Here is a 17,011-nt window from a genome sequence, read left to right as displayed (position 1 = left end):
TATTTAATTTTATCATAATGCCCACAGGGCCATCTAAGTATTTGGACCCCATTGTACTTTGTGCTGTACAGAGAAAGATAGACTCAGTTCCTGCACCAAGGAACTTACAATCTAAGAGATGGACTTATTTGGTGAAGTGTGCTAAGTATTGCTATGACACTGCACTGCTGTCTGCTCAGCTGTTTTGTTTTGTTAGTGGCTTCAGCAAACCACCCTAATTTTGCAATGTGTTTTTGATCAGGAAATTAAAGCAGGGACTGGAAACAGCAATATCTTTAATAAAATTGTATGAAATCATTTTAACTTTTTTCTTCAAGTATGGTTTTATAGAAAAAGGATTTTACAAAAAAGTGGGGGTGTTTTTAATGGAACCAAAGTGCTATTATTATATAATAAAATGAATGTGTATGATCTTATTACTTTAAATGCAGAAAAGATCCAAGACAGTAACTGAGTGGCATATTGATAAGTGGCATATTGGAACCATGAATTGCAAATTTTTGATTTTTACTGGAGACCTAGATAACAGTGACTAAGAATGCTTTTGTAATTTACACCTAGCCTGGAGGTTGCAGTTTTTCCTTATAAACATGGCTTTTTCTACAGTAATCCTTGTCTTTGGCATTTTCATGTTGCAGTAACGCAGTGATATCTACATGGGGCTACTATTTTATGCAATCCAGAAATTATAATCGGTAGAAAGTATGGCCGCTTTCTTGCTTAGCTGTGTTTCTCATGCAGGATATGGATGGAGCTCAGGCATAAATCTACCCTTTGTTGTAGTTCCTTTCCCAGCGCAATTTTAAAATATTATTTTTGATCTGTAAAGCCCTACATGAATTGCATCCTGGATATCTCAGGCTGCCTTTCTCTGACTGATGCCACGGCATTTGAGCTAAGGGTTTTGATTTAATAAGGAAGGACCTGGAGACAGGTTTTTCATGAAGAGTCCTTAACTCAGAACTTTGTTTTCCTGTTGTTCTGCCAGTTCTCAGATTTGTTGACCTTGAGCTCTCATAGAAAGCTCATCTTTTTCTTAGGCTTTCTCTGGGAAAGAAGTCTGAGTTTGGGTCATTGGAGAGTCTAAGCTTGGATTGGAAAGATAACTTGTTTTGCTCATTATTCCATTTTGTAGGTTTTATTTAACCTTGTGTTTGCCCCCAGAACTCTGGATGGGTGTATTTTTAAGTAGAAATACTGTGACTATACTTTTGTGTACTAGATAAAATCTTTTACAATTATTTCAAGGTTCATAAGTGGCAGCAGAGATGGAACAGCCCATATCTGGCATTTCCAGCAAACTGAATGGAGGAGTATCTTGTTGGATATGGCTGATCGATTACCAGGGTATGCTGAGTGTCTTCTATTTATGTGTGTTTATGGGGAGTCGGGGTACTCTGAAAGATTCACTATATCTGCTTGGAATCTAATCTAAATTCTGCACCTTTTACTGTAAGTATGTGTGTTGTTTTTTGATTAGTGTATTAAAGAAGTTCCTCTTCCATATAATATCCATTTTCTTCTTCAGAAGAAAAATGCCCATTCTTTACTGAAGCCTGCTGCATCTGATTCCTTTCTAGCAATCCAGAAGCCCTGTTCCTACCATAAATTGTAACTTTATCATAACTTGATTTGCTTTAATTAGCATAGCAATTTGATTTTTTTCCAAAAGTGTTCTTTAGTTTTCACCCACATATTGTGGCATCACAAACTGCTCCCAGAGTTTCAAAATGAAAATTCCAAAAATCTAAATGTGCTCCTAATTTTGAGGAAGTTTCATATGGGCTCCATCTAAAAAGATGGAGGTAATTTTGTGCACCCTATGAGATACACTAAATTTTAGCAGTGCTTTCCCATCCCTTCTTCAGAGGCCAACATTCACTGAATTGAATTTGTTTTATTTTATGTCTCTCTTGTTTTCAACAAATCTTTTTGACATGCACATGTAGGGACTGTGAATTAAGACACACAAAGTGGGTTCAACAGCCTTTTTCTTTAAAAGAGAAGCAAGAGTAACTTAGAGTCAGACTTCAGAGCAGATTGAGAGTCCCAGGTCCTTGGTTTCTGGTATCTTTATAGCTCATTCTGATTCTTAACTTCAATATTCTAATAAATTTTGTATTGAACTGCACTGTGTGATAACTTACACAGACATCCAATTCTCATGAAGCTTACCTAATTAAAACAAAGGGTGAAATAAGATATCTGAACATCATTGGACTGTTGGGTGGATTTATTTTTTTTTAAGTATCAGTTCTTCAGTGGGTTCACTAACATTTTGAGCCTAAAACATATCAGTGGTATATTTCCATTAAATTTAAAAAACACTTGTTTTGCACGCAATTTTGTGATTTAAAGTAAAACCTACCAAAGCAAGAAAACTCAGATTTAAAGTTTAAGATATCAACGCATTCTATGGTCAAGTTACTGCAGAAATATCAAAATAGTGGACAAGTTACTACTAGAGTTTAATCCTTAGTTCAATATGTCTGATTCTTAACATCACAACAGAGTTCAATATTTGTTTAGATATTGAAATGAACACTTATTTTAAAAGTTATGCTTACACTGGTGCTGTTCTTTTTAAATAGTGACTCTCATTCAGAAGAAGACAGATTTATGAAGCCAAAAGTAACAATGATAGCTTGGAATCAAAATGATAATTTTGTTGTTACTGCTGTGAATAATCATCTGCTAAAAGTTTGGAATTCTTATACTGGGCAATTACTTCATGATATGGTGGTATGTAATGATCTTACCTGCTTTTTAAAATATGCAGCCTTTCTCTCTCGTTAGTATTAAAGTGGCATTTGCATGTTGAATTGGTCATTAAATTTGATTTGTCTTGGAAGCTTGTATCCGAATATAATGCATGTATAGTGCTTATTTAAAAAAAAAAAAAACCCAAAAACCCAACAGCTTCCATCCCCCCCCACCCCCCCAGTGTGTGCAAAACAATAATATTGAGCCTGCCTTCCCTGTGGAATAGGGAAAAGCTTGAGACTTTTCTCCAATAAATATCAAATCCCATTTTTTTTTAAATTAAGTAGGTATGTTGCTATCTTTGTTTGAATCCAGCCAGTGGTATGGTTCAAAAACAGTCTTTTCTTTGTCACAAGGTTCCCTGACTATTGCACCCATCTACAGTGTTTATTGTCACTTCCACAATTGCTTGAATGTTGGTACCACCAAAAGTTCTCAGATTTCTGGAGGCAGTCTGGAGGGTCTGAGGGTCTTAAAAGTCTAGGATGCATGAATTCAGAACTCTCTAACGTATTAATTGTAAACTTGTGATTTTTATATGCCTATTTTTCCATATTAAAATAGGGACATACGGATGAAGTATTTGTGTTGGAGACCCACCCTTTTGATTCAAGGATTATGTTATCTGCAGGCCATGATGGCAATATCTTTATATGGGATATTACAAAAGGCAACAAAACTAAGCATTATTTTAACATGGTAAGATCAAATTATTATATATTCCTCTGCCTTTTTCAGGATATGCAACATGTCTGAGCAATTGTGATCAGAGCATCTTCTCTCCCCCACTCTTGTCACTTTTGGGGCTTCTAAAATGGTGGTTTGACTTTAAAGACCAACAGGGCCAAATTAAAGCCCTTACCCTGTGTAGTCCCTTGTTATATTTAGACCAGCACCTAGGCTTATTCTGACAAGTAATTACATTGTTAGCTGTGTCTTTAAGAATGCTACTATCATTTAAGTCAGCAAGTGATGGTTCCTTTTTTTGTGGTTCGCCCAGCTATATGGAGCTCACTTTATTCTTGACAGGTGTCTTAGCCTATCCTTCTCCACTTTTAAATAACTTATTTTTCCCCCAAGTTGTGCTAGTATAACCACTGTTCACACTTTTTTTGTTCTTTTCTAGATGTAGACAATAAGGGATTGGCTTTGTATCTTGTACTTTGTCTGGAGGATATCTTTGTAAAGTGCTATAGTAGTGAGGTGCTTTAAAAAGTAGCATTTGATATTAAAGTGTCTTTGTTTAAAAATATAAAGCTTTGTAAAAAGCATGTTTTTAGCTGTTGTAGTTCAAATTACAGTAGATCCACAACCTTTAATAAGTCTCTCTTAAAATTTGGACCTATCTAGGAAATGAAATAGCTGACTATAGATTCTTGATTTTGCAATCTAAATATAATTTTATGTTCCTCTTTATTTATACTGAGAATAGGTTACATATGGTAGAGACCTAGGATAAATTTCTAAATTTCTCATATTCCCCTCTCAGCCGTATTTGGGGGTACGTTACTTGATGGGGCCCAAGCTTGTAATCACATCTGCATGGGTGAATGCTGCTGCTTTGCAAAGTGGAGCTGATTTCAGAGAGACTCTACAGGTGTTAAGGGTCTTTCGATGCAGATCCAATTCCAAGATCGGAGTCCTAATTATCATGTAATGAGGAACGTTAAATAAACTGAATGTAACAAAAAAAATGTCACTGTAACATATAGTAGGAGAAACATAACCTTGTTTTTAAATAACAGGGAGTCTCTGGTAATTGAAGTTTGGATAAGGCTGTACAATGTTGCTTGTTCCAAAAAATACGACACAGCCTACCTTGAGTTTCATTTCTTCAATCTAGATTGAAGGACAAGGACATGGTGCTGTTTTTGACTGCAAGTTTTCATCAGATGGACAACATTTTGCTTGTACAGATTCTCATGGGCATCTGTTGATATTTGGTTTTGGGTGTAACAAGCCTTATGAAAAGGTAAGCTCAGGTTTGAGTTGACATTTGTGGTGATGACTAGAGAAATAAATGAATTCATGTGAAAAATATACTGCATACTTGGATATATGTATTTACTATCATGACTTCTGGTTTTTGTTTTTGTTTTGCTTTGCTTAATAAGCAGTTATTTTTCTTTTAGAAGAATGTCTGAAATGCCAGTCTATCGTAAAACAAAAATTCTGTTTAAATAAAAAAATTACAACTCTTGTTCCAAATTTATCATGTGAGGGTTTTTTCCCTAACTCTCCTACCTATTCAACTTGGGATCAAAAAGGGAAAAGTGGTTCATTTCTTCTTGCTTATCACCATCAGTAATAAAAGTTCGGATTGTTACCTCTTTGACACTTTTGCACCCCTATTTTACTTCAGTGCAGTTAGTTGGATGTAACTGAAAGCTTAATTTTGATTGCAGAATCTTTTTCTGCTGCTAATTCTTAATGAAGAAAGAACTTTGCCTGACTTTGAGATCCCACGGCAAATTTGTAGGTTAGCAGTTGGAGAACCATATGTTTAGATGGAAACAAAGCAAATGTTTGCTAAATGTTAAATTAAAAATGGAAATTTGAAATGCTGTTTTATAGTTACTTTTCAGGGTAGAGCAGCAATTTTATTTAATATAGGATTGCAGAACTTTCAATGTATTATCCTCTCAAAGACCAACATACTGAATACTTTTAACTGCTTGCCTATCAATATTCCTTTCTTTTATGAGGGATATGATATCGTCAGAGCAACACAAATCTAGGATGGCGCAGGATCTTTGTGTGGCGTTTTTCCTTTTGAGAACTTGGTCTCTGTACCAGGGATCGGCAATCTTTGGCATGCGGCTCGCCAAAGTAAGCACCCTGACGGGCCGGGCTGGTTTGTTTACCTGCCGCATCTGCAGGTTCGGCCGATCGCGGCTCCCACTGGCTGCGGTTCGCTGTCCCAGGCCAATGGGGGCTGCGGGAAGCAGCGTGGGCTGAGGGATGTGCTGGCTGCCGCTTCCCGCCGCCCCATTGGCCTGGAGCGGCGAACCGCGGCCAGTGGGAGCTGTGATCAGCTGAACCTGCAGACGCAGCAGGTAAACAAACAAGCCCGGCCTGTCGGGGGGCTTGCCCTGGCAAGCCGCGTGCTAAAGGTTGCAGTCCCTACTTTATACCAATTATCAGGGGGTCGCCATGGTAATCTGTATCCACAAAAACAAGGAGTCTGGTGGCACCTTAAAGACTAACATGTATTTGGGCATAAGCTTTTGTAGGTAAAGAGAAGTGGAAGAAAAAAGGAAGTGAAGTGTGTTTTTTACCCACGAAAGCTTATGCCCAAATCGGTTAGTTTTTAAGGTGCCACCTGACTCCTTGTTGTTTCTATATCCATTGTCGCAGTAGGAGGTAAACTTAGTATAATTTTCTTCTACATACAAGTTCTTTAACATACCTTTTTTTCAAGTTGATAATATGCAAGCTTCATTCCAGATTCCTGATCAGATGTTCTTCCACACTGACTACCGACCATTGATTCGAGACGCTAACAATTATGTCCTAGATGAGCAGACACAACAGGCTCCTCATCTCATGCCACCTCCGTTCTTAGTAGATGTGGATGGAAACCCTCATCCAACAAAATACCAGAGATTAGTACCAGGAAGAGAGAACTGTGCAGACGAACATTTGATTCCTCAACTGGGATATATAGCAACAAGTAAGAATAGTAATTTCAACTTCGGGATCTGTCTGTGTCTGACTGGACTTTAGAATCATTACATTCTTTTGAATAGGAAAAGATTAATGTTCTACATTTACCTCGAAGTTATTTATATATTTTTACTTGAGATTTATGTAGTTGGGTTTTAATGCAACTGTAATATATTGTCTTGTAACACAAATGTCTATTGGATGTAATATTGTCTGATCAAGAATATTTGCTATAGTTTCAGCTTCTAGTTGCTGGTTTACAAAGAGGCTATAATCACTAATACACTGACAGGTAATGAAGGTGGTGGTTTAGCTCAAATTGAAAAGGTGTGAGTTCTTTGGAACAAAATATTTCATCTGTCTAGTGTCTTTTAGTTTATAACTGGTTTCCTGGCTGTATGCAACCATAGCATGGGTATGCAAGAATCAGTAAAGAAGTTTGAAACACATTACAATTAAGACACATTAAGAGACAATATTACAAACAATAACAAAAAATCTTTGCCTGTGGTATGGATAACATCTTAAAATATTGAAACAGAGTTTCTTAATCTAATTTGCTTTTATGTTTCTCCAAACCAATAAATGCAAGGAGTAAACAGTGAAAATAGTCTGTTTCATATTTTTATGAAGGTTTTTTGGTTAATTTCATTTTCTGATGCCATATTTGGGTTGCCGCTGTTGCAGGGCATATATATTTTTTAAAACTCATGAATTATTTCTGTTCATTTTAGGTTTGGTAAATGTGTCCTTTTTAAAAATATTAAGTAATATAAATAACTTGTGGGTGATTATCCACGTTACACTTCAGAATTATCAAGTACTCAATTTTAGAAGAGCTTAAATTTTAAGGTGTGCTGTGAAGGTGATCAGCACAGCCAACTTTAGGTCTATGGCAGTTAACCATTTTGCTTGTGCTTTGTATTAAATTTGCCAGGTGATGGAGAGGTTGTTGAGCAAGTGATAGGCCAGCAAACTGTTGACCAGGATGAACAAAATCTGGAACCCAACATTCTTGATGGCATGATAAGACAATTACAGCAACAGCAAGACCAAAGAACTGGATCAGATCAAGAAGTTGTTCCAAATGGACTACAGAATGGAGAAGGAACGCCTAGAAGAGGTCAGTAACTACTGGTAAATATTTGTTTAGGTATGGGGAGGGGGAAATCCCTTCATCTGAAGAGTTTTTTGTGCTACTTTTGAGTATGAAATAGTTCACATGGGTTCTAGTCTAAAACTGGGATTTTTGCTGTGCCTTTTGGGCTAAAACACCTCCAGATACTTCTGTAAATGTATCTGAAAAGGTTGAATCTCCAGCTTTTGGTACATACAACCTTAAACATACAAAAAGCGTTGATTTTGATTGCAGGCAGCTAAATATTTAAGGATATGTGTAGAGTACTGTAATATTTCAAGAGTTCTTGAAACTAATTTTTTTACTTTTCTCTAAAGTGTGCAAAATTGTCTTTTCATTGAGTAATGGTTTCTTCTCCCTTTCTTTACCTTGTGGACTTCAAGTGGATTTAAAATGAACATGGTTCTGTTCAATGTGTATGTACCTATGACTATAGAAGTGTCATGCTGGGAATGGTATTTAGGTAGCTAGCTAGCTGTTGGTGCAAAATCAGCAGGAAAAACTCAAAACATCTTTCATACTGTGCTGCCTTTCATTAGGGTTTGAAAGTAGCAGTGGAAGTAATAAAGATTTTTAAAACAGCTTGAAATCCCAGATGTATTTATCACCAGAGAAGGCAATCCATTCACAAAGTTGGGATTCTTCAACATGTTTCCTGTGAGCTTTCTTTCGTTGGAGAATGTTAATTTCTAATTTACAGTCAACCAATTGGGGCAAACTAGACACCAAAGCTGTCCGGTGGCAGAAGATCTTTTACTCTTTCATCATCATCTTTTTAGGTTTTAGAAGGCCAAGTTTAGACATCCAGTCCCCCCCCAATATTGGTCTGCGTCGCAGTGGGCAAGTGGAAGGTGTACGTCAAATGCATCAGAATGCTCCACGAAGTCAAATTGCCACAGAGCGAGACCTTCAAGCTTGGAAACGAAGAGTAGTCGTACCAGAAATACCACTGCATTTATTCAGGTGTGTGAAAATCTATCTGGCTCATATGAAGGACATTTTTTTTTTTTAAATGAGGTTGCTATCAATATTACTCCACACGTTTAACACCTTAATGTTCTCCTTTATTCAGTGCTATTAGGCCTACACTAAAAAATACTCTAGTGCAAATTGAAATTAGTAAATGTTAATTTCAGTTGCATTCAAAACTAAGTTGGAAAATGTATGTGAAATAAGGGTGAAGGGAGAACTAACTAGTTGGAAAATAACATGAGCATGTAAGAGGGTTTACTGCAAACAATGAAATATGTTCCAAAAGAATTGAAAGGATAGTTAGGTTCACTGAATGCTCCTCATTTTCCAAAAAAGTGAGGGTTATAGGGTTACATTCAGTAACTTGGAAAGATTCAAAAAAATATTTTGGAGACTCCTGATCGACTCCTCTCCTGGTATGAGTTGCTATCCATCAGCAACACATGAGGAACACTGCCTGAACAGAAGGCAACAGAAGGTTCTTGAAGACAGCTGGCTGCTGTTTTCATACAGGAGCATTAAATGCCTAAGAGGAAGAGAAGGTGCATTTGTTGCTGAGGATAAGAAACAGCAGCACTTGTAGCCAAGGCGGCTATAAAAAGCTTTTTCCTTCATCCCAGCCTCAGAGCCAGGTATCTGAAAAAGGGAAAGAGTAGGAAAGGTGTTGTCATCATCACCTGCTTACAAAGCCTGGTGATTGTAGGGAGGAAGAGAAGCAAACCCTCTAGTGTTAAATGGTATCAGCTAAGATTATTTGGCCAACATGTTCAAAAGGAAAATCTAGAAACCTGTTCCTTTGCAAAGAGAAAATATGTTCTTGGTGCCTATCACTACATGGTGCCTGTTAGCATGATTCAAGTAGTGTAGATGGGACCAAAAAGATGTGTAATGAAGGTGATCTATCCATATATTTGGACCTACTTCTATTGATGGGACCATAGATTGAAAATCGGGGGGGGGGGAGGGGAGGGTGAAGTTATTTCATCCTACAAGGGATAGTGGTGAATTTGGGAGAAAAATCCTCTTGTAAATCCTTCTTATCAACCATGTCTGCCAATGTGTGAGGAGAATTTTTTCTTTATGAATTGATAGCTATATAAAAGCCCTAAATATTTAGAAACCATAGAATTTCTCCATTGTGTTATAACAATTCCAAGAGAGAATAAAATTTGGACATTTAAACTGTCAATTTTGCTAGGTCCAGTGTCGGAATATAAAGTATTTTAAAGAAGACAAACCTGTAACTACTCAATTTACTTTCAGAATTGTGATTTTACTTTTATTTTGACAAGTTTCAAAAATCTCTTGTAGAAAACAAGAGGAGTACCGGATTGCAAAAGGAGAGGAAGAGAGAGAGCTCTATGCAACAGAGAGGAAAAGGAAGACATTCCAGTTCTCAGAAAAGGTATGAAACAGAAATAGTGAATGATGAGCTCTTAACTTCTGCATGAGAGAGCCGTGAGTTGAAAAAGTACCTACACATGTCTCTGAAGATACCATCTTACAGGATTCTCCCAGACCCCAATGCCCCATTTTTCTGGTAAATTTTTTATTTTATGGTGACTCCCTTGAATTGGTGTGTTTTTTCTGGGAGTTTCACCTTCCTCCATCCACTGACTGGAACTTGGTTGGCCTCTTGTCTGACAGTCAAGAGTGGGCCTGGATTGGACTTGATGTTGCTATTATTGTATTAAAGGATTCAAGACTGTATAGATAGGGCAGTTTTCCCAGTCACATACAGTACTAATGAGTGTAAAAATAGTGAGAATCCTCCAAGATGATATCTTCAGAGTTCATAGAAATTAATTCAGAGTAGTAGTCTAGTATCACTTTTGTCTTTTGCAGATTACTTTGTGGATTTGACGGCATTTTGTGTGCAATCAGTTTCAGGGTTGTTCCTAGATAGTCAGTTTTTCCTTTTCTGTTGTTTGTTGGAAAGGCCCACACAAGACAGAATGGTTTAAATAGGAAAACATGATTGTAAAACTGTAAGCCAACATTGGCAGGGCAATTTGGTGACAGGTAAAGTATCTAGTTACTGTTAACTTTTTTTTTTAATTGAGTAGATTTCAAATTGGTGTGCTACTAATGGTAAATGAAATGGTGGATTTGCAGCAAGTTCTGTTAGGTTGTAAAATAACCACTATTAATTTATAATAACTTATTAAAAAATTGAACCTTGAAAGTGGCTGGTCTTTCTCACCAATTCAGAAGAACTATATTTCTTGTTTTGATCTATATTGTCAAAATAACAGCTTATTTTTATATTTAAAACAACTCCTTGTTTTTGGCTTACAATCAATGCAACTATAAAGAAAGGTATCTTCTCATATGACATTATTTTTTCTTTAATTTCATAAATTGGCCCTCAATTCCGCAGCAGATAATCGAACTACAGAATAAACTAGAAGTCCTGTTTATGTAAATAATCAATTTCACTACACAACTATAATTACTGTTTAAATCTTTTTTTAAAACTTATGGCATTAGGTTTTTGACCCTACCGTAAGGTGTACCACATTTAAGCAAAAAGTGGGAACTCTGAATAGCTTGTTAGATCTCAGCTCTTCAAGAGTAGATACTCTGCGTTCTTGTGTGTTCACAATATTTGTTACAAATCTATAAAATTAAGTTTACTTTCATATTGCAAAGCTATATTTAACATATGTATTTATGCAAAAATTGGACTGCATTAATTCAGCATTGTCTCTTTCTCTGTAACACCTTACTTTTTACTTCTGCATAAATTAGAGTGACTCTGAAGCTTCACTGATACAATCCAAGCGTAGACTACATAGGCGTAAATATCCAAGTTATCGAACACGGAATAACACAGAACAACTTGATTCATCTGATGAGGAAAGGGATGACTGTTTTGGCTTTATAAACCAAGTGAGTGCTTTTCCAAATTCTTTAATTTAGTAACTGGAGTTAGTGGAAAGTATCCTGAAAGTTTCATAAAATGTCAGATTCTTCTTCGAGTGCTTGCTCATATTGATTCCAATTAGGTGTGCGCGCGCGCCGCGTGCATGTTCGTCAGAAGATTTTTACCCTAGCAACACTCGGTGGGTCGGCTGGGTTGCCCCCTGGAGTGGCGCCGTTATGGCGCCAGATATATACCCTTGCCAACCCAACGGCCCTTCAGTTCCTTCTTACCGCCCGTGACGGTCATTGGAACTGTGGAGCGCGGCTTTGCTGATCTCCACGTCCCTAGCTACTCGTAGTTCTTTGCTGTTTGTTGTGTGTATAGTTCGAGTTCTTGTAGTTATAGTTAGTTAGTGTATATAGTTTAAGGGGGGATCGGGGATTAGCCACATTCCTCCACCCCGGTACGGGCCCATGCCCCACTGGGATTCAAACCGTGCTCGGCGTGCCAAAAGCCGATGCCAATAGGGGATCCCCACGACTCCTGCCTCAAGTGCCTAGGGGAATCCCACTTTACCGATAAGTGCCGCATCTGTAAGTCGTTTAAACCAAGGACAAAGAAGGAGCAGGACGTTCGATTGAAACAGCTCCTCATGGAGTCGGCACTTAGTCCTGCAGCGTCGGGTACCAAGTGCCCAACAGACCGCTTCTGTAAGGAGTGCCTCTTGAGCCCCGGACCGCTCCGGTACCGAGAAGGAGCCCCGGCACTGACCCTTACCGGCACCGACATCTGCTCGACACCGCTCCCTGTCCCCGAGACCCAGGAAGCAACATAGCGCTCCAGTTGCTTCAGCTCCACAGAAGGAGTGCTCTTCGAAGACTGTTTGTCCAGCACCGTCGACTGTGGCACCGCCGATTGCGGCTCCACCGAGCGTGGCACCGTGAATTCCGGTCCCACGAGGGACGTTGAGTCCGGTGCCTGACAGCTCCCCGGCTCATGCTGTGGTTGAGCTTGCCCTCCCTTCTACACCAGAGACCTTCTCCATGGCAAGGGAGCTCATCGCCATGACGGAGTCGACATGGCCTCAACCCCCGGCACCGCTGGTGCGGGTCATACAATCCATCGGGAAACCGTCCCTAGTAAGGCCGCCTTCCTTTGGTCCAACAGAGAGACATCGTTCAAGATCACGGTCTCACAAAATATGCTCGGCCGGGGGCCTCCAACTTAAGGTGGCAAACCAACAAGCCCTCCTAAGTAGATATAATTATAACACGTGGGTGTCCTTGGGGAAGTTTATGGAGCTTCTTCCACAGGAGTCCCGTCAAGAATTTACGGCCCTACTTGAGGAGGGTAAAAAGGTAGCAAGAACCTCCCTCCAAGCCTCTCTGGATGCAGCGGACTCTGCAGCCAGAACTCTAGCGTCAGGAGTGACGATGAGGCGTATCTCCTGGCTCCAGGTATCAGGCCTTCCCCCTGAATTACAACAAACTATTCAGGATTTGCCCTTCGAAGGCCAGGACCTGTTCTCAGATAAGACTGACCCCAGATTGCAAAGTCTGAAGGACAATCGCGTTATAATGTGCTCGCTGGGTATGCACACGCCAGTGACCCAACACAGGACCTTCCGGCCCCAGCCACACCGCCCTTACGCCCTGCCTAGGCCGCGTCAGGATTTTAGCAGAAGGCGTGGTAGAGGGAATCGTCGGAGGCAGTCTGGCCCTCAAGGAGGTCAAAATCAGGCGCCCCCTAAACCACCAGCGGGGCCCAAGCAGAACTTTCGATGGGACGCCCGAGGGCGGCCCACCAGTTGCTTTACTGGATCCTTTTCCTTCCTTTTTCAACCACCTCTCCCAATTCCTCCCTGCCTGGTCCCAACTAACTTCAGATCATTGGGACCCACCTCCAGTTTGTTTCAACCCCGCTTTCCCACCCTCCCTCCCCGTCCCAGGGACCCCTCTCACGAGCAGTTCCTCTTACAAGAGGTCCAGTCACTCCTAGCCATGGGAGCCATAGAGGAGGTGCCAAAAGACATGAGGGGCAAGGGGTTTTATTCCCGCTACTTCCTAATCCCCAAGGCAAAGGGAGGTCTACGACCAATCCTAGACCTGCGAGAACTCAACAAATTCATGATAAAGCTGAAGTTCCGCATGGTAACCTTGGGGACCATTATCCCGTCCCTGGATCCGGGAGACTGGTATGCCGCCCTCGATATGAAGGACACGTATTTCCACATCGCAATTTCCCCACCACACAGACGGTACCTCCGTTTTGTGGTCAACCATCAACACTTTCAGTTCACTGTACTTCTGTTTGGCCTTTCTACGGCTCTGCGTGTGTTCACAAAATGCATGGCTGTAGTCGCCGCCTCCCTCCGGCGTCGTCGGGTACACGTCTGCCCGTATCTCGACGATTGGCTCATTTGAGGGACTTCCCAGTTACAAGTGTCACAGCACCTGCACATCGTCAAAGACCTTTTCCGGAGCCTAGGCCTGATGATCAACACAGAGAAGTCTACTCTGACACCCACGCAGAGAGTAGACTTCATCGGAGCGGTTTTGGACTCCAATCTGGCCAGAGCCTGCCTCCCACAGTCGCGTTTTCAAGCAATGGCTTCAATTATTTGAGGTCTTCAAACCTTCCCAACAACGTCGGTGCGCACCTGCCTCAGCCTAGTAGATCACATGGCCTCCTGCACCTTCGTGACCAAGCACGCGAGGCTACGCCTCCATCCCTTTCAAACCTGGCTTGCTTCAATATACCAACCACGCAGAGACAGCCTGGATTCGGTGCTTACTATTCCCTGGAAGGTTCTGGGCTCCCTAACCTAGTGGCTAAACTCCACTCTAGTCTGTGCAGGGATGCCATTCCACCCACTGCAACCCTTGATGGCCCGAACCACGGACGCGTCATCTCTGGGTTGGGGTGCCCACCTCAAGGGCCTTCACACTCAAGGCCTCTGGTCGCCTCAAGAGCTGGCCTTACACATCAATGTGCGGGAGCTGAGAGCGGTCCGTCTAGCATGGCAGGTGTTTCAAGACCATCTCCAAGGCCGTTGCGTATCAGTGTTCACGGACAACACAACGGCCATGTTTTACATAAACAAGCAGGGCGGAGCACGCTCCTCCTTCCTTTGTCAAGAAGCCTTCCACCTCTGGGACTTTTGCATAGCCCACTCGATCGATTTGGTAGCGTCTTTTTTCTCCCAGGAGTCCAGAACACTGGTGGATCACCTCAGCAGATCCTTCCTGTCTCACGAGTGGTCAATTCGTCTGGACGTCATTCATTCTGTTTTTCCGGAAGTGGGAGTTTCCCCACATAGACCTCTTTGCCTCCCGAGAAAACAGGAAATGCCAGGTGTTCTGCTCCTTCCAGGGACGCTTCCTGGGCTCCCTCTGACGCATTCCTGATCCTGTGGAAGAAGCACCTACTCTATGCCTTCCCACCGTTTCCACTCGTCCACAGAGTCCTACTCAAGCTCCACAGGGACAGCGCCCACCTGATCCTGATTGCTCCAGCGTAGCCGAGGCAGCACTGGTACACCATGTTGTTCAACCTCTCAGTGGCAGACCCGATTCCCCTGCCACTCTGGCCGGATCTCATAACACAGGACTTCGGCAGGCTTCACCATCCGGACCTGCAGTCTCTTCATCTCACAGCATGGTTGCTGCGTGGTTGAGCCAGTCTGAGTTGCGTTGCTCTGCCTCGGTCCAACAGGTTCTCTTGGGCAGTAGGAAGCTTTCCACTAGGATGACACATCTGGCCAAGTGGAAGCGTTTCTCCTGCTGGTGCGCTCAGCATAACTCAGTCCTCAGGCAGGTGTCCGTTCCTACTGTCCTGGACTACCTCTGGTCCCTGAAAGAATAGGGCCTAGCGGTCTCTTCCGTAAAGGTGCATCTGGCAGCCATCTCCGCCTTCCACCCAGGGGAAAATGGCTGATCAATCTTCTCTCACCCCATAGTTTCAAGGTTCCTCAAGGGACTGAAACGTTTGTACCCTCAAGTCAGACGCCCGACCCCTACCTGGGATCTCAACCTGGTGCTAGCCAAGCTTATGGGTGCTCCTTTCGAACCACTGGCCACCTGCTCACTGCTGTACCTTTCCTGGAAGACAGCCTTCCTCGTCGCTGTTACTTCGGCAAGACGAGTATCTGAGCTTTGGGCCTTGACAGCAGACCCCCCCGTATATGGTATTCCGTAAGGACAAGGTACAGCTGTGACCACACCCCTCCTTCCTCCCTAAGGTGGTGTCCGCCTTTCATGTCAATCAAGACATCTTCCTCCCAGTGTTTTTCCCGCAGCCGCACCCATCGTGTCGGGAACAACAGCTGCACTCCCTAGACGTTCGCAGGGCTCTCGCCTTTTATATTGAGAGATCAAAACCCTTCCGAAGGTCACCTCAGCTCTTTGTAGCTGTGGCAGACCGGATGCAAGGCCTACCGGTCTCATCCCAACGAATTTCATCTTGGGTAACATCCTGCATCCGTACATGCTATGATTTGGCTCACGTTCCAGCTAGCCACCTCACCGCCCATCCTACTCGGGCTCAAGCTTCATCTGCCGCCTTCCTGGCCCATGTTCCCATCCAGGAAATATGTCGGGCAGCTACCTGGTCATCGATTCACACCTTTGCCTCACATTATGCATTGGTTCAACAGTCCAGAGATGATGCAGCATTTGGCTCAGCAGTTTTGCATTCTGCAACATCTCACTCCGACCCCACCGCCTAGGTAAGGCTTGGAAATCACCTAATTGGAATCGATATGAGCAAGCACTCGAAGAAGAAAAGACGGTTACTCACATTTGTAACTGTTGTTCTTCGAGATGTGTTGCTCATATCCATTCCAAACCCGCCCTCCTTCCCCTCTGTCGGAGTAGCTGGCAAGAAGGAACTGAAGGGCCGTTGGGTCGGCAGGGGTATATATTCGACGCCATAATGGCGCCACTCAAGGGGGGCGACCCAGCCGACCCACCGAGTGTTGCTAGGGTAAAAATCTTCCGACGAACGTGCACGCAGCGCGCACACACCTAATTGGAATGGATATGAGCAACACATTTCGAAGAACAACAGTTACAAAGGTGAGTAACTGTCTTTTTCTGTTGCAGAAAATGCATGTATCCCTGTTTTTACAAGAACAAATATTTCTATAATATGTTAACTGTCAACAGATATTGTGAGTGCTCTAGATTGCCCAACACTTCTGTTATGAAACCTTGCTTTCAGTTGTTTATAAATACTGTGCCAAACTCTGTTTGGGCTATTATTTTCCATGCCAGTCATCTGCCTCAGGTTGAACACTTCTGAAAGTTTCAGCAAAAAATAGCTTACCCGTTTCCAAGAACGAGCTTTGCAAAACAACATATTTTTTCCTATTGTTAAAAAACAAAACAAAAAAACCCTTACCATTGTTTCCTTAAGAAGCTCTAAGGCCTTTATGCTTTGTAGTAGGGATTAGAAATTTGGAATTGGCTACCCCCTGGTTTCAGATGTCTTTTGTTGTTCTGTGGGAAAACTGCCCAAATGTATCCAAGTTTATAATTCTTTGAAAACAAGTATGTTTGCATATGCTAAGTAATGACTTGGAGTTTGGCAGCTAAATTCTCCAAAGA

General features: G+C 41.8%; 1 protein-coding gene across 1 annotated transcript in view; it reads left to right on the top strand.

Annotated features, from left to right (window-relative positions):
* Positions 1-17,011, top strand: part of BRWD1 (bromodomain and WD repeat domain containing 1) — a 138,707-nt gene that overhangs the window by 29,727 nt on the left and 91,969 nt on the right. Inside the window, exons 13-21 of the mRNA XM_045002492.1 lie at positions 1,249-1,347; positions 2,592-2,742; positions 3,328-3,462; positions 4,607-4,735; positions 6,211-6,436; positions 7,367-7,552; positions 8,347-8,530; positions 9,851-9,944; positions 11,291-11,431. Of these exons, the coding sequence (XP_044858427.1) occupies positions 1,249-1,347; positions 2,592-2,742; positions 3,328-3,462; positions 4,607-4,735; positions 6,211-6,436; positions 7,367-7,552; positions 8,347-8,530; positions 9,851-9,944; positions 11,291-11,431 (1,345 nt within the window). The remainder of the gene's footprint in view (positions 1-1,248; positions 1,348-2,591; positions 2,743-3,327; positions 3,463-4,606; positions 4,736-6,210; positions 6,437-7,366; positions 7,553-8,346; positions 8,531-9,850; positions 9,945-11,290; positions 11,432-17,011) is intronic.

The sequence above is a fragment of the Mauremys mutica genome, chromosome 1 (genome assembly GCF_020497125.1).
Source record: "Mauremys mutica isolate MM-2020 ecotype Southern chromosome 1, ASM2049712v1, whole genome shotgun sequence".
Classification (NCBI taxonomy): domain Eukaryota; kingdom Metazoa; phylum Chordata; order Testudines; family Geoemydidae; genus Mauremys; species Mauremys mutica.
The sequence above is the reverse complement of the archived record's forward strand: the minus strand, read 5'-3'. Positions and strand labels throughout refer to the sequence as shown.